Raw genomic sequence first — 27,411 nt, 5'->3', positions numbered from 1 at the left:
AAGGACAACCACGGTGTCAGAGGTGCAAGAAGATGATGGGGAACAGTTTATTAATGGTTACTACTAGTCAAATCATCTATAGAAGTGAATATTACCAGCACAGAACCAATAAAAAGCTAATACTGTGGTTGAGAGGGGGCCCCTCTGTCCCAAGAGTCCTGGTGCAGTAACAACCTCTGCACCCCCTTTGATTTTATGTTCACAATACAGTAAAGTAATACAGACAAGCACATACTCTGCAGCTAGATTTATATCAAGGAAGCAATACAATACTACTTGGAAAAATATCCCGCTCCTCTCTGCCATGTTTGCTATTTACCATGTGGGATTATTAATCTGGAGAACGGGACTGCAAAAGTCTGTTAACATCTTTCTCAGCCCAATGACGTGATATTGTGGTGGGAGGTATCTGCGCTCTCTTCTTTGTTTAGTAAACAATGAGTAACCATGTGTCACTGATTTGGTGTTCTGCACTTCATACTTACTGCAGTTTATTTGCAATCTGTAAGCATTCACGTTAGCCCCGCTACGTAATAATGTTGGATTCTAGTCTGTTGACATATCTTCCATATACTCATCTGCTTGGTGTAGACAGTCAGTTTGTTGTTCCCTGAGGTGATTATACTTTTGTTCCAGTACAAAAACAATTACATTTTTCTTGAACTGTCTGGTAAAATAAGTATACTTTTTAGAAAACAAAACTACCAGAGATTAGAAGATAATCTGCTTACTTCTGTGGTGGTGGTTGGGGGTCTGGGCAAGCCATACTAGGCTTCTTCTAGGGCCTGGATAACCTCTTATCCCACGATAACCTCTTATCCCACACATGTCCCTAAAGCCCCATCTAGACGATACGATTCTTTGTGCGATTCGATTACAATTCTATTTACGATCCGATTAAATCCGACATGTCCAATCGATTCAATTCGATTTGCCATTGTTTTGCAATGCCAAATCGAATTGAATCGAATCCCGATTGGACATGTTGAATTTAATCGGATCATAAATAGAATCGTAATTGAATCACACAAAGAATCGTATCGTGTAGATTGGGCTTTAAGCCCTTCACACAGCATTCACAGGGGGACATTTATCAAGAGTGTCTGAGACAAAATATTGGTGGGTTTTTAAAAATCCGTGCAGAACTGTCTCCGACATCTCAAGAAATCACTAGGTAGTGCAGTTTCCTTCTAACTCTGTTGTAAAATAGGAAGAGTTACGGAGGTCTCTCAGACAGTGCAGTGTGTGAGGGAAATTGCTGTTGCCGAGGTAACCAATACATCTGCTGTACTGATACCGGCAGGCTCTAAAGAGGAATTCATCGTAAAGGAGGAGCACCTCACAAATCATGCCTAGCCTGCACTGTTGCACTATCTGCAGAACTACTATTAAGCACTTCTTAATTTGAAATAGTTTAGGGATAGATGTGCACTTTTCTTAACTGTAGTGCAGCTCTAGAAATTCACGTTAAAGTGAACCAGAGACGAAGCACCCTCGTGTATTTTACCATATAGATCAGTGGGAACATTAGAGAAAATGCCTACCGTGCTTTCTGTTTCATTCTGCACTGCACAGCTTGTTTTTTATCAGACCTGATAAAATCCCCGAGTGAGCATTCAGTCTGGCTTTGCTACAATGACTCAGCTATAATGATTCTTGAGCAGAGCCAGCAGGGGGCAGGCTTGGACTTGAAAAGACATCAGAGAACAAAGACTGAGCTATAAATATTCCTGAACAAAGCCAGACTGAATGCTCAGTCGGGGATTTTATCAGGGACGATTAGAAGCAAGCTGTGCAGTGCAGAATGAAACAGAAAGCAAGGTAGGTGTTTTCACTAATGTTCCCACTGATATATATGGTAAAATACATGAGGGTGCTTCATCTCTGGTTCCCTTTTAAACTGACGCGATTATGTAGGATTTAAGAAGTGTCTTATTATCATGCAGAACAGTCCCCCTGCTGGTTAGAACTGTTTAAGAAGAAAAAACTGTAGTTAATGCTTTGATAAATCAGACAGACTACATCTTACACAGATAAACTCACTATCCTATGATGCTATTTGGAGATAGGCTTTGAGGTTTCCACTCCGTTTCCTGACCTGAAGCTACAGGGATGCCTTTTACTAGGGGTAGGGGAAGCATACAACTAATGTATTGTATATTATGATATGAAAATCTATACATGCAAATTCACAATTTAGGTGTTTTGCATTCTGTTAAAGAGCTACAGTGGTACATTGGGCATGTAGAAATTAAATGTGAAGCGAGTCCTGACTGGGAAAAACCTGAAGGTGCATAGATACCTTAAATAAGTGTCGCACATAAGGATCAAACTCTATTCTTATGGAGTCCATACATGGTACAATAAAAATGTTTGATTTTCCATTTATTCAACCAAAACAATTAAATTGCATGAAAGTAAAAAAAAAAAAAAAAAACCAACAAGAAAAACAAAAAATTATCAGACATGTTGGAAAAATCTTTATATTCAACTAACAGCAGGGGTCGAGTGGGGCGTGGACGCGGGTGGACGACGTCCACTTGCTATTTTCAGAGGTTGGACGCTGTCCACCCTGGCATGTGTGGAGGGGAGCAGCGCAGTGGAAGGAGAGCTGTGAGCAGCGGTGGGGAATGGGGGCCAGCTCCCCCCCCCCTTCCCTCACTTTAGGGTGCTCTCCATCCCTCGCTCTCCCCTCCAGAACTAACGTGCGGGTGGCTGGCAGCGGACGGGACTTACCTCTTCCACGATGCGGCGCCGGATCTACGTGCCGCTGCTCTGGTCTGCACCAGACCAGACTAGCGGCAGTGGAGTGCTCGCGCCAAGCGAGAAAAAGGAAGTCCCGCCCGCTGCTAGCAGCCCACATGGTGGTTCTGGAGGGGAGAGCGAGTGATGGAGAGCCCCAAGGTGAGGGAAGGAGGGGGGAGATGGCCCCCCCTTTCCCATCGCTGCTCACAGCTCTCCTTCCGCTGTGCTGCTCCCCTCCATGCTGGGGGGGGACACCTGAATACCTATTCTGGGCACATATACCCCTGACTACATGTACTGGGCACATATACCCCTGACTACATGTACTGGGCACATATGCCCCTGACTACCTGTACTGGGCACATATGCCCCTGACTACCTGTACTGGGCACATATGCCCCTGACTACCTGTACTGGGCACATATGCCCCTGACTACCTGTACTGGGCACATATGCCCCTGACTACCTGTACTGGGCACACCTATTTTGGGGGAACTGCTGTCAGATTATCTGCATTTTTGTGGAACCGCGGTTATGTATTTTGGGGAACAGCTGCCAGATTATGTGCATGTTAGGGGACCGGCTGCTGCCAGATTGTGTATTTGGGGTGTTACGTGTATTTTGGGTGATTCGCTGCCAGGTTTCGCGTATTTTGGGGAACTGCTTCCAAATTATGTGTATGTTGGGGGAACTGCTACTGCCACATTATCTATTTTGGGGAACCACTGCCATATTATCTGTATTTTGGAGAAACGTCTACCAGATTACGTGTCTTTTTGGTGAAATGCTGTCAGATTACATTTATGTTTGGTGGATACACTACGGTAGAGCTCAAGCTTTCCCGGCAGACCTTTTACATCACTGCTAAGGTCATTTATATTTGGCCCCACCCATGAACACGCCCACATTATGCTTGACCACACCCATTTGGGTTTTCCAGGTGAGTCCACTCACCTCTTTTCCCAGGACTAGACCCCTGACCAACAGGATAATTGAACGAAATTATCTAATCGAAAAAAATAAAATATAAAATAGTACCATGTATGGGCATCGTTAGGGTGATACTATGGGTAATGAGGGCTGTACTGACACTGGGGAAAAAAAGTGAAATACACACCAAGGATTTTCCAGAAGCTTCCATGTCATCCTGGACCCCACTGCTGCTCACCAGGACTCTCTTATAATTTGTTGCCCTCCCTTGCATGCAAGGACTTGGCCATACCATGCCTGAGAGAGTACGGAGCTGCCTGGAAAAAGCTGTGCATGAACGGCTCTGTGCTACTGTGCAAATTCAGACAAGACTTGCACAGGTGCAGTGCAGCTGTGGTAATACATGGAGGGGAGCATGATTGTGAGAGCAAATCCAGTAAACTCTTGCCAGATTTGCATAGTGTCTTCCAGAACTGGAACAGTTAGCTTAAAGAGTAACTGTCAGGCATAAAATCAAAAATCAACTCTTTATTTGTATCTGGTAAACAAGTAATAAGGATAACCTGACAATCCAAAAGTTAAAAATCACTCTTATTTTTCTTCTCCATAAAACCTCACCCCCCAGTTTCCCTGGCTCTTATTTGGTACATATGCCGCACAAAGGAAGTTGCAGGGCATGCTGGGTTTTCTTTTTTCTTCTTTACTTTCCCCTCAGACTTAAAGGGGCACTACAGCGAAAAACTGTAAAATTTAAAATATGTGCAAACATATACAAATAAGTACATTTTTTTCCAGAGTAAAATGAGCCATACATTTCTTTGCTCTTATAATGCTGTCACTTACTGTAGGCAGTAGAAATCTGACAGAAGTGACAGATTTTGGCCTAGTCCATCTCTTCATAGAGGATTCTCAGAAAGGCTTTTATTCTTTATAAAGATATTCCCTAAAAAGGATTTAAACAATGGTGCTGGCCAGCTTCCCTGCTCCCTACAGTTTTTTGGCAGTTGAACTGAGCAACTGCCATTCACTAAATGCTTTTGAAATATATCCTTGAGAATCCCCTATAAAGAGATGGACTAGTCCAAAGCCTGTCACTTCTGTCCGATTTCTACTACCTACTGTAAGTGACAGCAACATATGAGAAAAGTAATTTATGGCTCATTTTACGCTGGAAAAAAATGTACTTCTTATTTAGATAAGTTTGTACATATATTAAATTTTACAGTTTTTTTTTTTTTTTTTTTTTTTTTGCTGTAGTGCCTGTAGATTGGCTTAAGCCTTTTCCCCTCCTGTTTTCCCTTCCCACACCTCTCTTCCTCTCTGATTGGCCAAGATTTCTCAATGTACTTTCTATTGCAGAGCTGGGTGGGAGTGTTTGAAAATTGGGAGGAAGGCAGGCAATGATACAGTTAGGCTAGGTTTCCACTTGTGCGCCGGCATGCGTCTTGCGAGACGCGATGCCGGCACAGCTGCTGCATCTCACAGCCGAATCCCTCTAGCCGCGCTATGCGCGGCTATGGGATTCGGGCAGTCCCGCACCAAATTATGCTGCAGGGCCTTAGATTTTTCCTCGGCCACAAATTCGGATGGCTTACATACACTTCTATAGGCTGCTGAAATCCATTCGAATTTGTGGGCGGGGAATTGGCTCGGATTCGCAGCATGGAAACCTAGCCTAAGGGAGGAAATAACATCTGGGTTGGCTTCAAGATGGACACAGATAAAATGGAAAGTCCGAAGAAGGATTTTCTCTCAGTGCAATACATATGCTATGTAAGTACAGTAAGTATTTATCTACTTAAATATGATTGGGGACGGGCGTCTTCTAACATATGCCGTTTAGCTGCCTAATGCAGCTATGCAGAGTGGAGCAGAGAGCTTCTTTATATTTACCTGTTCCGAGCAGCTGGATTGGCGTCTCTTCTTCATCCACCCACAGCGCTGCACTCCAGGAATCCTCTTCTGACTTCCGATCACATGATATGACTTGTAATTGTCACCCAGGGAATGGTGTCAGCCTTGCAGCACAACCTGCTGGTGGAAGGGGGGGTGCAATGCTGACACCATTCCCTAGGTTACGATGGGTGACATGTCATATGACGTGATCAGAATTCCGAAGGGGATGTCATCTCTGCAGCACCACGAGTGGAGGAGAGATGATGTTGGAAGAGGTAAATATGAAAGCTCCCCACACCTCTCTGCATAACCTGCCAGGCTGGAAAAGGCACACTTCCCCAGTGGCAAAATACATTTTAAAATTGGCCCTGCAGCACACATTAATTGCTTTGCTACATGTGGGTACTAAAGGGCAGGGTTTTTTTTGGGGGGGGGGGGGGTGCTATGCAGGTGCTGGACCAATTTCTGGGGTAGCTGATGATGCGCCATGGCAAAGGATTAGGCATGGCCATGACCGGATGAGGGCGGAGCTAACTGTAATTTAAAGTGAACCCGAGGTGAGAGTGATGTGGAGGCTGCCATATTTATTTCCATTTAAACAATACTAGTTGCCTGGCAGCCCTGCTGATCTATTTGGCTGCAGTAGTGAACTGAATTACACCAGAAACAAGCATGCAGCTAATCTTGTCAGTTCTGACAGTATTGTCAGAAACCCCTGACCTGCTGTATGCTTGTTCAGGGTCTATGGTTGAAAGAATTAGAGGTAGAGGACCAGCACGGCAGCCAGGCAACTGGTATTGCTTAAAAGGAGATAAATATGGCAGCTTCAATATTATTCTCACCTCGGGTTCCCTTTAAAAGTGCAAAGACAGAGGGCCCAAGTTTTGGTGACCCTTTCCCCAGAATTCACATAATTGTGCAGGTTTTCTCAAGAAAATACACATAATGTGAGCAGATTTGCCCAGAAAATACGTTCAATCATGTCTGCAGATTTGACCAAAAACACATTCAATCATGTGGCAGATTTGACCAGAAAACACGTTCAATCATGTGGCAGATTTGACCAGAAAATACGTGCAATCATGTTGGCAGATTTGACCAGAAAATACGTGCAATCACATGGAAGATTTGACCAGAAAATACGTACAATCATGTGTACAATCAGTTTTATTGGAATTCCACGTGAAAGACCGATACAAAGTGGCGTACACGTGAGAAGTGGAGCGAAAATCATACATGACATTTTTTACAAATCAATAACTGCAAAGTGGGGTGTGCACAATTATTCAGCCCCCTGAGTCAATACTTTGTAGAACCACCTTTTGCTGCAATTAGAGCTGCCAGTCTTTTAGGGTATGTCTCTACCAGCTTTGCACATCTAGAGACTGAAATCCTTGCCCATTCTTCGTTGCAAAACAGCTCCAGCTCAGTCAGATTAGATGGACCGCGTTTGTGAACAGCAGTTTTCAGATCTTGCCACAGATTCTCTATTGTATTTAGATCTGGACTTCGACTGGGCCATTCTAGCACATGGAAATGTTTTGTTTTAAACCATTCTATTGTTTCCCTGGCTTTATGTTTAGGGTAGTTGTCCTGCTGGAAGGTGAACCTCCACCCCAGTCTCAAGTCTTTAGCAGACTCCAAGAGCTTTTCTTCCAGGATTGCCCGGTATTTGGCTCCATCCATCTTCCCATCAACTCTGACCAGCTTCCCTGTCCCTGCTGAAGAGAGGCACCCCCAGAGCATGCTGCTGCCACCACCACATTTGACAGTGGTGATGATGTGTTCAGAGTGATGTGCAGTGTTAGTTTTCCGCCACACATAGCGTTTTGCATTTTGACCAAAAAGTTCCATTTTTGTCTCATCTGACCAGAGCACCTTCTTCCACATGTTTGCTATATCCCCCACATGACTTGTGGCAAACTTCAAATGGGACTTCCTATGCTTTTGTTAACAATGGATTTCTTCTTGCCACTCTTCCATAAAGGCCAACTTTGTGCAGTGCACGACTAATAGTGGTCCTATGGACAGATTTCCCCATCTGAGCTGTAGATCTCTGCAGCTTGTCCAGAGTCACCATGGGCCTCTTGACTCAGCGCTCTCCTTGTTCAGCCTGTGAGTTTAGGTGGACGGTCTTCAATTGGTAGGTTTACAGTTGTGCCATACTGCTTCCATTTCTGATTGATCGCTTGAACAGTGCTCCGTGGGATGTCCAAGGCTGTGGAAATCTTTTTGTAGCCTAAGCCTGCTTTACATTTCTCAATAACGTTATCCCTGACCTGTCTGGTGTGTTGGACTTCATGGTGTTGTTGCTCCCAATATTCTCTTAGACAACCTCTGAGGCCGTCACAGAGCAGCTGTATTTGTACTGACATTAGATTACACACAGGTGCACTCTATTTAGTCATTAGCACACATCAGGCAATGTCTATGGGCAACTGACTGCACTCAGACCAAAGGGGGCTGAATAATTACGCACACCCCACTTTGCAGTTATTGATTTGTAAAACATGTGTGGAATCATGTATGATTTTCGTTCCACTTCTCACGTGTACACAACTTTGTATTGGTCTTTCATGTGGAATTCCAAAAAAATGGATTCATGTTTGTGGCAGTAATGTGACAGAATGTGGAAAACTTCAAGGGGGCCGAATACTTTTGCAAGCCACTGTAAATAAAAGAACAAAAACATTTATTCCCCTGCAGCACCTCTGCAGCCAGCAACTGAAACTCCCGCGCTGAGAGCAGGGCTACGGGAAAATGGCACCCGAAGCCCTGCACTGCAGACTCAGTCTCCAGAGCAGGGCTTCGGACACCATTTTACCGTATCCCTGCTCTGTTGCTGCTGGTGAACTGACACGGTGTCTATTAGATGCCGAAAGTCAGTTCCCCCTGGCGCAGCCAGTAGCTTCTAAATTAGTAATAACAATAAAAAAATTGCATAGAAATTGATAATTGAGCTTAACCTCCCTGGCGGTAAGCCCGAGCTGAGCTCGGGCTATGCCGCGCAGGAGGATTTCTCTGCTTCTGGTGGGGCGATTCGCCCCATTCAAAGTGCTGTGCGTGCAGCCAGCACTTTGCTAGCCGCGCGCACAGCTCGATCGCCGCCGCTCTGCGGCGATCGCCCGCATGCAGCGGCGGAAGATGGCCCCCCGCCCCCCGCCAGAGCCCTGCGCTGCCCGGACCAATGAGTTCCGGGCAGCGCTATGGTCTGGATCGAGTGCGCAGGACGTCAGGACGTCGGCTGACGTCCATGACATCATGCCGATCGTCGCCATGGCGACAGGAGAAGCCAAACAGGGGAACGCGTTATATACGCACTCCCCTGTTTGCTATTGATGCCGGCGACGATCGCACTAGAGGGCCACATGCGCCCTCTAGTGGTGTTTCATGTAGCTACCACTCTGGTAGCTTTACATGAAACAAAAACAAAAAAATTTAAAAGCATTTTTGCCCATTTTTAAAAATAAATTAACCGCCAGGGAGGTTACAGGAGTTCTGTGGAGTTAAAAAAACAAAAACAGACACTTACCTGGGGCTTATATTGGCCCTCTGCAGCTGCCATGTCTCTGCCGTCCTCCTACGATCATTTGTTCCCCGCCGCCGGTCCCGGTCCAATTATCCCTTCAGCGAGACTGCGTCTGCGCAGCTGTGGCTGCGCGCGTGCTCGCTCCCGTCTCCGGGAGCTTACTATGCAGGTGCAGTGCGTGAGAACCTCGTGCTGCGCCTGCTCAGTAAGCTCCCGGAGATGTAAGCAGAAGCATGCACTATTCGTCTTGTTAGACAAATAATTGATGACGGGAACGGAGGATGGCGCGGGACATGACAGCTACAGGGGGCCGATAGAAGACCCAGGTAAGGGCCTGCTTTTTTTTTTTTTTTTTTTTTTTTCCCTTTACTCCACAGAACCCCTTTAAAGCCAGGTTTTAACCACTTCCCAACTGAGGGGTTTTACCCCCTGACCACCAGAGCAATTTCCACCTTTCAGCGCTCCTTCCATTCATTCGTCTATAATTTTATCATTACTTATCGCAATGAAATGAACTATATCTTGTTTTTTTCTCCACCAATTAGGCTTTCTTTAGGTGGGACATTATGCCAAGAATTATTTTATTCTAAATGTGTTTTAATGGGAAAATAGGAAAAAATGTGGGAAAAAATTTATTTTATAGTTTTTAAATAATGCATGCTACTGTAATTAAAACCCATTAAATGTATATGCCTATTTATCCCGGTTATAAAACCGTTTAAATTATGTCCCTATCACAATGTTTGCCGCCAATATTTTAGTTGGAAATAAAGGTGCATTTTTTCCAGTTTTGCGTCCATCCCGAATTACAAGCCCATAGTTTATAAAGTAACAGTGTTATACCCTCTTGACATAAATATTTAAAAAGTTCAGTCCCTAAGGTAACTATTTTTTTTATTTTTTTTTTTACGTACAAAAAAAAAAAAATTGGGGAGTGTGGGAGGTAAGGAGTTAATTTTTTGTGTAAAACAAGTTTATTTGTGTGTAAAAAATGGTTAGGGTGTAGTTTTACTATTTGGCCACAAGATGGCAACATTACCAATTTGTTTCATGCGACCTGCAAGCGTCCTTCCGGACGCTTGCAGGAAGTAGAAAGAGGCTGGGACTTTGTTATATTTTCACAATGATCGCGCTGCTCAGCCGAGCGGCAACAGATCATTGCGGGGCTTAGATCAACGAACGGGAATGGATTTTCCCGTTCGTTGATCTCTGGGCGAGCGGGCGGCGGCATGTTTACTAGCGGCGGGCGGCGTGTTTACGAGCGGGAGCACGGACAGCGGCGGGAGTGCGCAAAGTACGGATTTCTCTGTCCCTGGGGGTGAAAGGATGGAAAAAGGGGCGGAGAAATCCGTACGCGCGGGGGTAAAGTGGTTAAGATGGATATTGGAGGGGCAGAAAACTCTTACTGCTTTTAGTATGGCTTTCCTTCACATATAGCTTTATCCCTGATGCTGGAAAAACAAATACAAATGGCTGGATTTGTTATATCAGTGCTCTGTTTATAAAATTCCCATAATGCCAGTGTGTGCAGAGACAGAGGCACCTGCACGTTCTTGTAAGGCAGCTTGTATCTGAGCTGTACCGGCCCCTTTCATAATGTGGGGGAAACAGCATGAGTAACCAGAACACCTCATTTTATTGGGCTCTTTATGAGCTTCAAGAATAACCTTTTATTCTGAGACAGAGCACCATTCATTTCCCCCAGATGTTTTATAAAGTACACATTCATCCACTACAAAGGGAGAAAGGCTCAATCATGAGGTGCAAGGCAGGTGGAGTTTACATAGAAATGTTCCTGAAAAGTGTAAACTAACTGAAGGAAAAGAAAAGAAAACAAACATGGCATAGAAGTGTACATTTCCTGCTAGAGAAACCACAGAGCTGGTGGCCGCACTCTAATTAGACCTGTGCAGACTTGCTGCTTATTGGCTTCCATACAGGCAGCAGTACTGAACATAGTGCCAGTAGCCATAAGAAGACACGCACCCTTTCTGGGCAGTATCCCAAGAGACAGAGGAGTGCTGGGAACAAAACGCAAGAAATTCAGCACAGGGAAACAAGAAGTAAATTTAGGCTGATATTCCTCAGCCTAAATTATCCTGCAGCAAGACATCCAAAGGTTACAAAACCCCCCTTCCTCATCTGCTGCCTCTCTGATAATCCACTGACTTCCTATCACCCACCTACCCACTAAAGCATCTATGCTTTACCTGCAAATCACTTCTCAAGTGATGCCCCACTCATATGTCTTACCTTCTACATAAATACGCCCCAAACTGTCCTCTCTGCTACTCTTCTAACCTTGTTTTTGACTTGCAGAGGCTCACATGAACAGCTGCAACACTTCTCTAAAGCAGCCTCTATACTCTGGAATTCTTTGCAGCCATAAAAGTTTTCCTGGCAGAATATACAGTGGTTTGCAAAAGTATTCGGCCCCCTTAAACTAAATGGCTCACCTTGCTGCAAATGCCTAATTTGGCTGCCAGTTATTGCTGGCGGGCAAATTACACTGTTCCTATAGTAATATGTGCTCTGTCTTATGACCGCGTTCAAATCTTTCTGAGCGCTGCTTTAGCCGTAATTCCTATGGCGGCACTGGTTTTATATTCTTTGCAGGGGAGAGAGAGAAAAAGGTCAATAGTTCATGTATTTTAACTCTGGGACACTTAATAGACTGCCATTGAGCACAGACAATTAAACATTCAATCTACTTTGTAAATGTTTAAAGGGAAACTAAACTGAGAGGGATAAGGATGTTTCCTTTTAACCACTTGCCGACCGTCCACAGCCGATGGACGGCGGCAAAGTGGACGCCGAAAGGACCGCAATACGCCCATCGGCGTAGCCTCCTTTCGGCATGCTGGGGGAGCGATCTCGTCATTGATGCACGCTTCCCCGGCAACTGGCTCCGCCCACCCGCGACGACAACCCGCCGGCCGTTCAAAAGCGCCGGCGGGTTGTTAACCCCGCGATCGCCGCTACAAAGTGTATAATACACTTTGTAATGTATACAAAGTGTATTATACAGGCTGCCTCCTGCCCTGGTGGTCCCAGTGTCCGAGGGACCACCAGGGCAGGCTGCAGCCTCCCTAGTCTGCACCCAAACACACTGCTCTGCCCCCCCCCCGCGCTCCCTGATCGCCCACAGTACCCCTCAGACCCCCTTCCTGTTCACCCCCCAGACCACTGTTTGCACCCAATCACCCCCCCTAATAACCCATCAATCACTCCCTGTCACTCTCTGTCAACGCTATTTTTTTTTTTATGGTGAGTTCATAGAAGATTTTATTTTTTGTCACAAGTTAGCGGAAAATGACACTTTGTGAAAAAAACAATTAAAATCAATTTCCGCTTACTTGTGACAAAAAATAAAATCTATGAACTCACAATGCCTCTTAGTGAATACTTTGGGATGTCTTCTTTCCAAAATGGGGTCATTTGGGGGGTATTTATACTATCGCTGCACAGAGAATTTAAATGTGTGCATTAAACACCAAGTGAACACCTGACACAACTGGCTGAGCAAATTTGGCCTGATTGGCTATTCATGAGGCAATGCTCATGCAAATATGCATTTGCTTTCGCATGCCAACTAATGCAGGGTCCATTGAACCAATGCCGCAAAGCGGTTTGCCCTGCGGGAATTAGTTCATGCTATACAGCACTATCCAGGAGCGCCTCGGGGAGGCTTCCCAATGCCCCCATACAACCGGGGGACCGCGGGGTCCCAGGCGCTCTCACTGCCTGGGAACCACAGCAGCACCCCGGAGGGGGGAGGCCGGGCGGCGCAGGCGACCCCCCCAAGCGTGGCCAGCGCCGGGGAGAGCCATCCGCACCTTTCACCTCCCAATATTTAAAAACAGGCACTTACCTTGACGTCCATTGCGTTCTGCTGCTGAGCATAGCTTGGGTGCAACACATTTGAAAAGGAAAGGAATGACGCATGGGTCGCACCGAGCTTTGGAGCTCAGGGCTGGCTCACACACTGCACTCCAAGGGGGGTGGAGGACAGGCACTGACAGCCCACTCCAGGACTCACACTACCTGGAATGAGCCATCCGCCACCCGCCTCCAAGGGAAAGAAATTCACAAATCGCTGCACAGAGAATTTAAATGTGTGCATTAAACACCAAGTGAACACCTGACACAACTGGCTGAGCAAATTTGGCCTGATTGGCTATTCATGAGGCAATGCTCATGCAAATATGTATTTGCTTTCGCATGCCAACTAATGCAGGGTCCATTGAACCAATGCCGCAAAGCGGTTTGCCCTGCGGGAATTAGTTCATGCTATACAGCACTATCCAGGAGCGCCTCGGGGAGGCTTCCCAATGCCCCCATACAACCGGGGGACCGCGGGGTCCCAGGCGCTCTCACTGCCTGGGAACCACTGCATTGGGAAGCCTCCCCGAGGCGCTCCTGGATAGTGCTGTATAGCATGAACTAATTCCCGCAGGGCAAACCGCTTTGCGGCATTGGTTCAATGGACCCTGCATTAGTTGGCATGCGAAAGCAAATGCATATTTGCATGAGCATTGCCTCATGAATAGCCAATCAGGCCAAATTTGCTCAGCCAGTTGTCAGGTGTTCACTTGGTGTTTAATGCACACATTTAAATTCTCTGTGCAGGTATTTATACTATCCTGGAATTTTAGCACCTCATGAAACATGACAGGTGGTCAGAAAAGTCAGAGATACTTCAAAATGGGAAAATTCACTTTTGGCACCATAGTTTGTAAACGCTATAACTTTTACCCAATCCAATAAATATACACTGAATGTTGTTTTTTTTTTTTTTTTTTTCAAAGACATGTAGCAGAATAACTTTCACGCTCAAATTTATAGGAAATTTTACTTTATTTGAAAAATGTCAGCACAGAAAGTTAGTCTTTTTTTTTTTTTTACAAAATTCATGTCTTTTTTTGATGAATAGAATAAAAACTAAAACTCGCAGCAGCAATCAAATAGCACCAAAAGAAAGCTGTATTAGTGACAAGAAAAGGAGGTAAAATTCATTTAGGTGGTAGGTTGTATGACTAAGAAATAAACCATGAAAGCTGCAGTGGTCTGAATGGAGAAAAAGGCTCTGGTCCTTAAGGGTTAGAAAGACTGTGGTCCTCAAGTGGTTAAACAATACCAGTTGTCTGGCAGTCTTACTGAGCTCTTCGACTGCAATTGTGGTTGAATCACACACCTGAAACAAGCATGCAGCTAATCCAGTCTGACTTCAGTCAGAGCACATGATCTGCATGCTTGTTCTGGGGCTGTGGCTAAAAGTATTAGAGACACAGGATCAGCAGGAGAGTCAGGCAACTGGTATTATGTTAAAAGAAAAAAATCCATATCCTTCTCAGTTTAGGTTCCCTTTAAATATAAAATAAAACTATGGGATCTCTTAAAAACAAAACAAAAAAAAAAGTTAGCAGTGGGATTATAAATGCAATTGTTTATCGTATCAGTTTATTTTCACCTTGGGTTCATTTTAAGCTGATAGAACTATCAGAACAGGCTACAGGAAGTGACTGGCTTCTAGAGGAACAGATCTGTGTTTGAGCGTGAATTTTGCTGCGGGGGGCGCTCATTTGGAAACACAAGAACCGAAACTCTGCACACGCAAGGCGTAACGCTGTAAGGTTTGATATGCTTGAAAAAGAGAAGCCAGGCCTGTACACTTATGCACAGGAGGCTGGGCCGTGGGGCGGTGAGTATATCGGGGACTCTGCTACACCCATCTACTAACCAGATAAGTCTGGCCAGAAGAAGCCTTCATAAAATAATTTTGGCCAGAAAGCAAAACCTCCAACATGGAAACAAGACCAAGTGACTCAAACTATGTAAGAAAACAAAAGAACTGAGGTGCAGAGAAAAGGCAGCTGGTGCTTCTGAGTGATTCAAAAGTAGAAATATTTGGTGGTCGCAGAAGGCAGTTTGTTCACTGGAGACCTCTACAATAATATCTGCAGGCAGCAGGGAAGCATGATGGAAGTTCCTTGCATACTTGGCAATGCATTTCTCCATACTGAGTTTGGAGTTTTGGTAAGGATTAATGGTGTCCTCAATGCTGAGAAATACAAGCAGATACTAATCCATCATGCTATACCCACAGGAAAGTGTCCTGGTCCAAAATGTATTCTGCTGCAGGACCACCACCCCAAACGTACAGAAGTTATTGTCATTAAGAAGTATCTCCAGTGTAAGTAACAATAAAGAGTCCTGGAAGGGATGGTATGGCATACACAGAGCCTGATTAATGACATTAAAGAGCTAACACACAAAAAAATCAATTTAGATTTTTGATACTTTATACAGAATCCCAAACGCTCTAAATGCTACATGCAGCGTTTTGTGATGCAAATCGCTCTCGGTGGGAATTTGGGATTACATAAAGAACCAGAAGGTTGTGAGGCAGCATACATCCACAGAAGATTTGCTGTTAGTTCTTTGAAGTTTTTGGAACAATCTACAAGTTCTTGCCAAGTTGTTTATTCACAAACTATGTGTAAGTGAACTTCGAAGAACTGATGCTGCTTTGAAAGCAAAGGGTGGATTTAAATTTCTCTTCTGTTCTTTCACTTTCCATTGTTAATTGATAAAAATAATTTATTAATACTTCTGTTCACAAAAGCATGTTTAGTTTGCAGCGTATAGATAGCATTGGAGGCTCACTACCTCATCCACTAACCCCCGTTTCTCTTTCCCAAGTGTCTCCAACCCACTACCCTTTAGATTATAAGCGTGCAAGGGCAGGGACCTCCTCCTAGTGTTTCTTATTCTGATGAAATTGATCAGATGACCATGTACCAGTATTGGGGATGTCTAAAACGACACATCAACATTGTATTTGTATTGCTGAATGTCCTTTTTGTATAGAATTGTGAACATCTCGTATCTATGCTCCCCACTATTTGTTTTGTACAGTATACAGCGCTACTGAATACATTGGCGCTCTAAAAAAATAAAATACAATAATATTGAATAGTCATTAGATATAACCATTGCATTTTTTTCTGTATGCATTTAAGCTAGAGAAAATATTTGCCATTACTATTACAGTAATTGATAACCAATCCAATGGTTTATGCAACAGTCCTGGTCACCTGGCTTCCTCTTTTGGAGCTAAACAGCAACCAGATCCACTCATGGGTGTTATTTTGTGCAGTGTAGCTCTGGTCTCAAAGGTCAATTCAAAGAGAAAGCTCTGGATGGCCAAGTGTGGAACTGTCTTCACTAAAATGAATATACAGATGAAAGTCCTAGACGAAATCAAGTCTTATAAGGCTGTCTTAGATGGTGCAGAGCGCTTGGAAGAGGGAAATACTTGCCTAAACACAAATCCTTTCTCTCGATCAGCAGTCTCTCAGATCCACTATGGTGGTCACATGTCTCGAAATAGTCAAATGTCCTACTTCTTTCATTTGCCTATCTCTGGTAAGCCATTATGAGACCAGAATCTCTTCCAACATGCTAAGCAAAATAGTTCTCCTGAATGGGTTTGGTTAAGCAATCTATTCTAAATACGCTTCAGAATTTCATATCGTCATCAAGATTCTTAACCACTCCGCAAAACTTCATAAACGTCCCTGTCCTGGAAGGGGAAGCCAAAACTAACTGGTTTTCACTGCCCTTTCCTAGCCACATTTTACAGCCTAAACATGGATTCTATATTGAAACCAAGTCAAACAGTTTCACGGAAAACTATTAAACAGCAGAAGGTAGAGCAGTGCTGCATAGAGCAGCTAGCAAGAAAATGCTTTTATACAACCACACAAACATCTGTTTAGTGGGCCAACAAGTAGGAAGACTCACACCTTTTTGGATAACCATAAGGAGGCAGAGGGAGGGTTTTTCAGCTGTCTTGCACAACCCTGTTTACCAGCATGTGCTGTGCTGATGCCAGTGGGGACTGTTTATTATACTAAATTTAGAAAACCAACCCTGACTGTTCGGTTCATGTTAAATCTTGCACAAAGTAAAACGATTGGTTATCTCAGGCTGCTGAATAGCATGCAGGATTTATTGTAAATCACATGTGATGGCTTTTATTTGGTCATAGTGAACTTGTTTTTAACTGTGGTTGAAAAGATAGAGTAATACAGATTATGTAAGATAAACTTGTATAGTCCATGTTTTTTAAATATAATTTTTCACTTTAAAATTTTCATTTTTTTTTTTTTTTTTTACATTGAAAACATTCAGTATAGTGTTCTGATTGAGGAAACTGTACTGAGATTCCATTTAACAGCCGTGACCTATTCATTGAATTCAGAGCTGGCCTTAGAGTACGCGGGGCCTGGGGCGAGTGTCATATGTGGGGCCTAGAGGCATAAGTGAAGGCCATGTACCGTACCACCACAGTCACGGGCTTGTCCACCTCTAAAGCAGTATGCCTTATTATTGTTTAAAAACTTGTTAAAGGCCCCTAAGCCAACCAATACAGGAACAATTACAATACGTAATGTAATCAAACTGTACCTATCCCTAGCTCCCCAGCCAGCCTCTACCTATCCCTAGCTCCCCATGAAACCTAGCACCAATCCCCAGCCAGTCTGGAAGCTCCAGCCTGAGCCCCCTCTAGTGTTTTGCATAACTGTTTCCACGCACAAACGCAAATTTTTGCTCACAAATGCGATATTTTGTGCGCAAAAAAGCGTGTTTGTGTGTGGAAACCGTTCGTGCGTAAAACACTAGCGTGACCGTGATATGAGTTAGCACGGTTTAGTGAATCAACCCCTATGGGTGGAGTGATGATATGTATGTGCACAGTCTTTACAATACTCACATTTACAATGTTCACCTGAGGCTTTTGTGACTGACCTGCTGTTGGGATGGGATACTATACAGCTTGCAGGATTCAAACTCCATTTCTGAAGTCACAGCTCTAAGGGGGCTGCTGTTTTATAACACTGGGAAGATACTCCATTGGTGGTGTAATCGCTGTAATAGTTTTGATGACCAAACTTGTCATTGTACCAGTGCAATGAATGATGATGATGGAGAGGCGGGTTGCCTTTTTGAATTAAGGCGGGTTGGATGACCTTTCTACCAGGGGCGTAGCAATAGGGGGTGCAGAGGTTGCGACTGCATTGGGGCCCTTGGGCCAGAGGGGCCCCGAAGGACCCTCCCTCAACTACAGTATTAGCTCTCTATTGGCCCTGTGCTCATAATAATCACTTCTATAGATACTTTGAATAGTGGTAATCATTAACAAACTGTTCCCCATCCCCTTCTCCTACCTCTGACACTGTGGTTGCCATTGGCAGGTTTTGGTGTGCCATATCAATTGTTATGTATAGAGTGCTTGGGGGGCCTTGTAAAACTTGCAACGGGGCCCTCAGCTCCTTAGCTAAGCCACTGCTTTCTATTGACCAGTAACTGCGACCTCTGTTTGCAACCTGTGGTTGCAGTGTATTGCATCTTTTTGTCTGGATGGCAAGAGAACTGCAAGAAGCTCCTGGGTGGAGATTGGCTCCCAATTGGGTAGTAGAGTTAATTTTTAAGCATGTTTATTGATTCTGGAGATTATAAATAAGATTGGTGACTGATCTTAAAAAAATAATGAACTGCCATTTGATGCAGGAATACTAACTTAGCACTCAATGAAGAGGACATACATGGCAGTAAAAGGAGAGATGTAGCAGAATGTGAGTGCATGCTGGAAGCACATATCTTTGTGCGGCATACATGGCGCCAGGTGAAGTCGCTAAGTAGCATATAGGCAATACTGACGATATTCTAAGACTTCTCCTCCTCCTAACACTAATCCTTCCTGTATCTACTCTTAAAACTAACCCTACTGTTAACCTTATGCCTAACTATACCCGTTATTTGTTTTACGTATGTAAAGCTAATAGGAAGCCAAACAAAACAGATCCTCACCTAAGGAGAGGGAAGGCTCTGGGTCCTATATAGCGAAATCCAAATCCAAAAAAAAACTTTAACAGGACCAAATACATTTAGCATTGCCAAAGCAAAACAAAGCATTAACATTGGGGGAGGGGGGGGGGGGGGGTTGTGGAAATAAGGGAATGGTAATGGAAGGTTAAGGTATACAGTCCAGAGGGTGTGGAGGATGTAAGGGACAGAATGGGGGGCTGGCATATACAGTTCATAGGGTAGGGGGGTATAGGGGGCATACAGTTCATGTGGTATCATGTTCCTGGCAGTGACATATCAAGTAGCTATTTGCACATTTTTTCCTCTATCCCCCAGTAGGATGTAGAGTTTCCTCTCCTGCATGTGGCCAGAGAGTCTCTGGAAGTGGACAGTCCTTACAGGTGCATATTTGCTGCAGTATAGCAGGAAATGGGCCTCATCCTCCAGGACCACTTGGTCACATTGTCTGCATAGTCTCTCCTCCCGGGGGCTTCCATGTCTGTCTGTGCCACCCTGTCTCTATTTCCAGGCAGAGGGGAACTCAGACGGTACAGGCTCAGGGTCTGTCTTTGTGGTGGTGCAACCTCTCCAGATATGGGGCCACTGTATACTCTCTCTGCAGTGATTAGTAGACGGTGAGTTTCTGGGATTTCTTTGTCACTTCTCCATTCCTCTAGGTATTGTTCCTTGCAGCTTTCTATAGTCTCTTTTATTTGGGCTTTTGTCAGCCTGTGTTGGTGGTCTTGGCTGGGCTGGCTGCTGTCACTTTGTTTCAGAGCGCATGGTATGGCTTCGGCCCCCTGGCTCAGTGAGGCTTTATGGTTGTAAGTGCTGGGGTTGCTGCTCTGTATATGTGCCCAGTATGAGATATATATGAGTATATGCGCCCTCTGCTTGATAGACAGCGATAGTGGGAATCTACCTAGCTCTGCCCGGCAGGCCGAGCTTGAAGTGCTGCAATGGACTCTTCTTTGGGTTGATGGGCAGTGCACGTGGTGCAAAAACTCTCCAATACTGCCAGGCTATCCTGCACAGAGTGAAACACTTGAAAATCCACAAAGCAAGGGTGTATTTTGCCGTATGAGCTGTGGACATGGGTCTTGATGAGGCTGTGTAATGTGTAGATGTGGATGGTTGTGCGGTGGTTTGGCATGAACCCTGCTTGGTTTTTGCCGAGTACGTTCTGCTGTGTGAGGAAGGAGTGCATCCTTTTATTGATGATGCTGTTAAACAGTTTCCCCAGTTTGCTGCTGACACAGATTCATCTGTAGTTAGCTGGATCATATTGTGGCTGTTATGAGGCCTTAACTCCAGCCCTGGGGAAGGTAGCCCGCACTCAGGATGTGGTTGAATAGTCTTTGGAGTGCTTATGTATGTCTGGGGGGCTGTATTTGATCATCTGTGGCAGGATGCCTTCGGTACTGAAGGCCTTCTTACATTTTATCAGCTTTATTCTTTCTCTTATTTCCTGCACCGTGATTGTTGTATCCAGAGGGTTTTGAAAGTCCTTGATTGTCTTCTCCATGTCCTTAAGTTTTGCGGCTATTTGTTCCTGTTCCAGGGTTTGGGCATTTTCTGTGATATCTTTGTAGAGATCCCTGAACAGAGCCTTCCCGTTCCTCTCACAGTCCCTGCGTTCCAGCGCAGGCTCCTCCATTTGAATCCCCCGCTGTAGGAGGCTTTAAGAGACTGAGTGCTCCCGAAGACGGGCAGCTCTGTACTGTGCGTGCACGATAGAGAGTGCTGGTGCAGCACTGAACTGGGCTTCTGAAGCCTTCTGCAGTGGCAGAAAGCAGTATTCGACCAGTCAAATACTGCTACCGGGGAGCTAGCGCTGGAATGCGGGGATCGTGAGAGGAGCAGGAAGGCTCTGTAGGATCCAGAGCCTTCCCTCTCCTAAGGTAAGTATCTGTTTGTTTTTTGGCATCCCATTGACTTTAACCTCCTTGGCGGTAATCCCGAGCTGAGCTCGGGGTATGCCGCCGGAGGTCGCCGCTCAGGCCCTGCTGTGCCGATTTCGGTTCTGAAAAAAGCAGCACACGCAGCTGGCACTTTGCCAGCCGCGTGTGCTGCCCGATCGCCGCCGCGTGCAGCGGCGAAAGAGGGTCCCCCCAGCCGCCCGAGCCCAGCGCAGCTGGAACAAACAGTTCCGGCCGGCGCTAGGGGCTGGATTGGGCGGCTCTGACGTCAGGACGTCGACTGACGTCCATGACGTCACTCCGCTCGTCGCCATGGCGACGAGGAAAGCGAAACAAGATAGGCCGCTCATTGCGGCCTATCTTGTTACTTTCGATTTCCGTAGGCGATCGAAAGTACGGATCAGGAGCGCCCTCTAGTGGGCTTTCATGCAGCCAACTTTCAGTTGGCTGCATGAAATATTTTTTTTTTTTATTAAAAAAAAAACCCACATTGCAGCCTCCCTGGCAAAATAAATAAACCGCCAGGGAGGTTAAAGTGGAGCTGTCAGACATACTATGTCAGAAAAAAGAACAAACCGCACACATCCCACACACACTAGCTCTACTTACATAACGTATGTATTGCACTGTCCACAATTTGATTTTAGTGATTTTTCTATAGTAAAAAAAGGATTTTCCATTTTGTTGTCTATCTTGAATCCAATCCTGGTATCGTTTCCCCCCTTACTCTGTCTGTGTATCATTGCCCTCCCCCTTCCCAAACTTCAGACACTCTTAGGCTCTATTCACACTTGTGATTTTCAAAACAAATTGCCGGGGTTTTGTTGGAGTGATTTTTCTGCGATTTCACGCAATTTTGGCGCGATCGCTTTTTGCTCTTCTATAGCACTGAAACGCGATCACCTGGAAATCGCCTGAAAATGGTGCAGGCTACGCGTTTTCGTTTGGCTGTTTTACCCGTTTTTGTAAGAACGGGCCCATAGGCTTTCCTTACACTAGCGGTTTTAAAAGCGCTAGCGTTTGAGTGTTTTGCCGAAATTGCGGCAAAACGCTCTAGTGTAAATGGGGCCTTGCCCAGCTCTGCAGAAGAAAGTGCATGGAAAAATATGAGCCAATCCGAGAGCAACAGAGGTGCGGGAGGGGAAAACGAGAGGGAAAGAGACTTCTGCCAATCAGGCTGCATTAGGCATTAGTGAAGTCTGAAGGTAAACTAAAAAAAAAACCCAGCATGCCCTGCAACGTCCTTTGTGTGGCAGATGTACCAAATTAGAGCCAGGGAAACTGGGGAATTATGTATCGTGGAGAAGAAAAATAAGTTATTTTGAACTTTTGGATTGCCTGGTTAGCATCCTTATTACTTGTTTACCAGATAAAAATAAAGAATTGATTTTATGCACGGCAGTTACTTTTTAAGGCTTTGGCAATGTTTGGCACTCCATATTATACACCCGGGCCCCTGTAGCTGCAATTCACATTGCGATGTACAGCGGGACACAAATTACCAGGCATAGCGGGGTTACCTGTTCCTCTCCTCATTTCAAAACAAACCCAAGGACCGCCACTCAACTGCTATAATATATTTTATTGTAACAAAAGATAAGACAACCAGTACCCTCCCAAACCCCCACCCATTAAAAACCCCAATTGCCCGCACTGAACACACATTGGAGCGCTCCTATAGCAACCCAACCACAATCATGCCACATTCATCTCCAACTGGATTGGCCAATCCTTAATATTGGGACGTAATGAGGCTATTGCACTTCACAACGATTCCAAGGGAAGTTCCAAGTTTAAATCCTATTTCCAGAGGATCACCAAAGATATGTCAAAGTTTTCCACATGAACATAGTCCAAGACTTAGTGTTCCTGAGTTGTACTGATCTTAGTTCATATCCTCCGTATACCATCAACAACCACTGCTCGTGTAGGCACCAACCCAATCAGCATGTCAAGGCTGTGTATTTCTGAGCTGATCCTCCGCACAACACAAGATCTCCGCCAGTCACAAAACGTTTTTCAGGCTTTACCTTAATCTAGTGCGCGGATTTTGCTCCAGCTTCCATACTGCGGCGTCCCGCAGTCTCCAGGTACCTGTATCAGCCACATGCGTGGGCGTGGCTGAACGCGCTGGACACTGGGAGCAAGATAGCGTCCTGCATGTGAGGCACACCGCGCAACGATTACCGGGAGGTCGCAGGGCTGATACAGGTACCTGGAGACTGCGGGACGCCGCAGTATGGAAGCTGGAGCAAAATCCGCGCACTAGATTAAGGTAAAGCCTGAAAAACGTTTTGTGACTGGCGGAGATCTTGTGATGTGCGGAGGATCAGCTCAGAAATACACAGCCTTGACATGCTGATTGGGTTGGTGCCTACACGAGCAGTGGTTGTTGATGGTATACGGAGGATATGAACTAAGATCAGTACAACTCAGGAACACTAAGTCTTGGACTATGTTCATGTGGAAAACTTTGACATATCTTTGGTGATCCTCTGGAAATAGGATTTAAACTTGGAACTTCCCTTGGAATCGTTGTGAAGTGCAATAGCCTCATTACGTCCCAATATTAAGGATTGGCCAATCCAGTTGGAGATGAATGTGGCATGATTGTGGTTGGGTTGCTATAGGAGCGCTCCAATGTGTGTTCAGTGCGGGCAATTGGGGTTTTTAATGGGTGGCGGTTTGGGAGGGTACTGGTTGTCTTATCTTTTGTTACAATAAAATATATTATAGCAGTTGAGTGGCGGTCCTTGGGTTTGTTTTGAGTGTATTGGTTTATGGACCTGCCTTCCCCCACACAGTGTGGGGTATGTCTATAGGATTAGTAAGGATCTGTGCACCGGAGGAATTGTAATTTGTATCCTCTCCTCATTTCCCCAGGTCAGGAAGAGTCAGGCTTGACATGATGTTCCTTCCTATCACCAAAGTACTCAAAATAATAATCCCATTTGACATTCCATTCCTTTCTTCTTAAAACTTTTAAACTTTATTGGCACTAAAAAGTATTTTATAAATAACACAAGGAGTCTCAATAAATGGCATTTGCGTAACATGACAGTGGTCACTCCTGTTAATGGTACAGTAGAATTTCCATTATTCAGCACTGATAGGAATCGGCTGATGCCAGATAAGTGTGCTTTCTGGTTACTCAATGCTAAAAATAGGTCTAGCTAATATAGTACGACACCCCACTCTATATACATACCATGAACTCTGTATTAAATGCTAAAATAATGTTTGAAAATAGATTAACCTTGACAACTCTGAAAAAATTGTTAGCGTCTCTACATTACTAAATTGTCAATCTACCACACACCATACAATCTCTTGCAAAAAGTTGATCAGAAATTTCCAATCAAGAAAAGAAAAAAAATGGAAATCCAATCGGCATTTTCACTTGAATAAAAAAACAAGCTTTGCGTGCAGTTGCATTCGTCCAGTTAGACGAATAATTGGACCGTGACCGGCGGCAGGGAACGGAGGATCATGGAGCATCCCGCAGGACAGAATAGCTGCAGGGGTCCGGTAGAAGCCCCAGGTAAGCTGCAGGGGTCCGGTAGAAGCCCCAGGTAAGCTGCAGGGGTCCGGTAGAAGCCCCAGGTAAGTGTCCGTTTTTGTTTTTAAAAACTATCCACAGAATCCCTTTACAGGAAACATCAGGGGAAATGAAAATAAAAGTCAGATCAACTTGCCTGGGGCTTCCTCCAGCCCCTGGAAGCTTATGCTTCCCTTGCCACAGCTCCATTCCAAGCCTGTCTCCTGGGGTCCGCTCCGTAGCAGCGGTCGACCTTGCCAGATCTGATTTTTATTTTTTTTTTATTTATTTTTTTCCATTTTCTCTGCTGTTTCCTTTTTAAGAGGTTGCCCTTCACCACTGTGAATACTGCTGGTTATTTGTAATGGCTGTTTGAGATTTCTGTTTAGTTGAGTTCTCGATAACTGGGACTCAACTGTATTTTGTTGAAAATGTAGAACAGTTATAGAAAGGGGCTTGGGTAAAGCTGCTGACAGTGCAACATGGGAAGGCTACATCTATTTCTGTTTTAGAAATGTTGTAATTTGTCTATTGTCAGATTTGGAAACCGTTAGAGATGGCAACACTTGTATCTCATGTCTAGTAGTCATTCAGTTACCATTTTGTATTATTGCCTCACCACCTGCAATTTATGACAGTATGACTGACCTCGATCAGAAACCTATGCAGCTATTTATTTGCTGCCATGGCTAAATTCATATAGGCACAATAATTAGTTATACCAGGGACAGTCTTCTACTGGTCTGACTAGCAGAGAACCAAATCCCTGCAATAACAACTTTTGGATGAGCACCTCTGCAGCATCAGATGTTTTGGGGAGGGGATGCACTGAATCTGCTGATTTGTGACTTTACACTGCACAGCTACAAGAGCAGCATACAGAGGATGGGAGGCAATTAGAACTGCACATCAGTCCCCACCTAAGATGACAGAGGAAAACGTGGGCAGGAAATTCTCTTTGTCATGGCTAATTTGACAATTGTCTTCCACGAGCAGCAATGACCATTCCGGGCAGACCAATCAGGGACTGCTTTATATGACAACTTGTAAGGACTTCCATGCAAGCATGTGAAGTTTTCTCAGTGACAGGAAACAGGCTTGTGAGGAAGAATTCATGGTACCTTTGTGCGGGCTGCATACCAGGATATACAGCAGGGGGAGGACATGCGTCCTTTGCCTTCACACTCCCGAAAGCAGGAAACCTACAGGAAAGAGCTCGCTGCAGCTGCCTGACTGTGCTGTACCATACAATCTAGGCACGGCACTGGGGGACTGGAAGGAAGATGGCGACGCTGGGAAGCGACTCTCAGCCGTTCTCTGCCCTTCCAGCCAGCGGACTGCTGCAGACTCAGTACCAGCACCACCACCCCAGCGCTGTCACTGGAGTGACTAACTTCAGTCTGAACCTGCCAGTGAACCGCGGCTTGGAGAGAGCCCTGGAAGAGGCTGCAAACTCTGGAATCCTCAACCTCAGTGCCAGAAAGCTAAAGGAGTTTCCCAGGACTACTGTCAACCACGACTTGTCTGACACCGTGCAAGCAGGTGAGGGAGGGCTGGCACAGGGGGTCTGCTGTCTGACACAGTGCAAGCAGGTGATGGAAGGCTGGCACAGGGGGTCTGCTGTGTGACACAGGGCAAGCAGGTGAGGGAGGGCTGGCACAGGGGGTCTGCTGTCTGACACAGGGCAAGCAGGTGAGGGAGGGCTGGCACAGGGGGTCTGCTGTCTGACACAGTGCAAGCAGGTGAGGGAGGGCTGGCACGGGGGGTCTGCTGTCTGACACAGGGCAAGCAGGTGAGTGAGGGCTGGCACGGGGGTCTGCTGTCTGACACAGTGCAAGCAGGTGAGGGAGGGCTGGCACAGGGGGTCTGCTGTCTGACACAGTGCAAGCAGGTGAGGGAGGGCTGGCACAGGGGGTCTGCTGTCTGACACAGTGCAAGCAGGTGAGGGAGGGCTGGCACGGGGGTCTGCTGTGACACAGTGCAAGCAGGTGAGGGAGGGCTGGCACGGGGGTCTGCTGTGACACAGGGCAAGCAGGTGAGGGAGGGCTGGCACGGGGGTCTGCTGTGACACAGGGCAAGCAGGTGAGGGAGGGCTGGCACGTGGGCCTGCTGTGACACAGGGCAAGCAGGTGAGGGAGGGCTGGCACGGGGGTCTGCTGTGACACAGTGCAAGCAGGTGAGTGAGGGCTGGCACGGGGGTCTGCTGTGACACAGGGCAAGCAGGTGAGGGAGGGCTGGCACAGGGGGACTGCTGTCTGACGCACAGTGCAAGCAGGTGAGGGAGGGCTGGCACAGGGGGTCTGCTGTCTGACACAGTGCAAGCAGGTGAGGGAGGGCTGGCACAGGGGGTCTGCTGTGTGACACGGGGCAAGCAGGTGAGGGAGGGCTGGAACAGGCGGTCTGCTAGGTGAGGGAGTGCTGGCACAGGGGGACTGCTGTCTGACACACAGTGCAAGCAGGTGAGGGAGGACTGACACAGGGGGTCTGCTGTCTGACACACAGTGCAAGCAGGTGAGGGAGGACTGGCACAGGGGGTCTGCTGTGTGACACTGGGCAAGCAGGTGAGGGAGGGCTGGAACAGGCGGTCTGCTAGGTGAGGGAGTGCTGGCACAGGGGGACTGCTGTCTGACACACAGTGCAAGCAGGTGAGGGAGGACTGGCACAGGGGGTCTGCTGTCTGACACACAGTGCAAGCAGGTGAGGGAGGACTGGCACAGGGGGTCTGCTGTCTGACACAGTGCAAGCAGGTGAGGGAGTGCTGGCACAGGGGGACTGCTGTCTGACACACAGTGCAAGCAGGTGAGGGAGGACTGGCACATGGGGTCTGCTGTCTGACACAGTGCAAGCAGGTGAGGGAGGGCTGGCACGGGGGTCTGCTGTCTGACACAGTGCAAGCAGGTGAGGGAGGGCTGGCACAGGGGGTCTGCTGTGACACAGGGCAAGCAGGTGAGGGAGGGCTGGCACAGGGGGTCTGCTGTGAC

The 27,411-nt window shown here is 46.0% G+C and overlaps 1 protein-coding gene across 3 annotated transcripts in view; it reads left to right on the top strand.

Moving 5' to 3' along the window:
- Nucleotides 1-27,411, top strand: part of LRCH1 (leucine rich repeats and calponin homology domain containing 1) — a 317,881-nt gene that overhangs the window by 24,854 nt on the left and 265,616 nt on the right. For 2 of the 3 annotated variants that reach the window (XM_068267741.1, XM_068267742.1), the window contains exon 1: nucleotides 25,326-25,972. The exons of the other annotated variant lie outside the window; for it this stretch is intronic. In XM_068267741.1, coding sequence (XP_068123842.1) covers nucleotides 25,714-25,972 — 259 coding nt within the window. In that variant the 5' untranslated portion in view covers nucleotides 25,326-25,713. Of the gene's footprint in view, nucleotides 1-25,325; nucleotides 25,973-27,411 lie in introns of those variants that run through there. 3 annotated transcript variants of the gene reach the window in all.

The sequence above is a fragment of the Hyperolius riggenbachi genome, chromosome 2 (genome assembly GCF_040937935.1).
Source record: "Hyperolius riggenbachi isolate aHypRig1 chromosome 2, aHypRig1.pri, whole genome shotgun sequence".
Classification (NCBI taxonomy): Eukaryota; Metazoa; Chordata; class Amphibia; order Anura; family Hyperoliidae; genus Hyperolius; species Hyperolius riggenbachi.
Note: the sequence above shows the minus strand (reverse complement) of the source record. Positions and strands in the feature narration are given on the sequence as shown.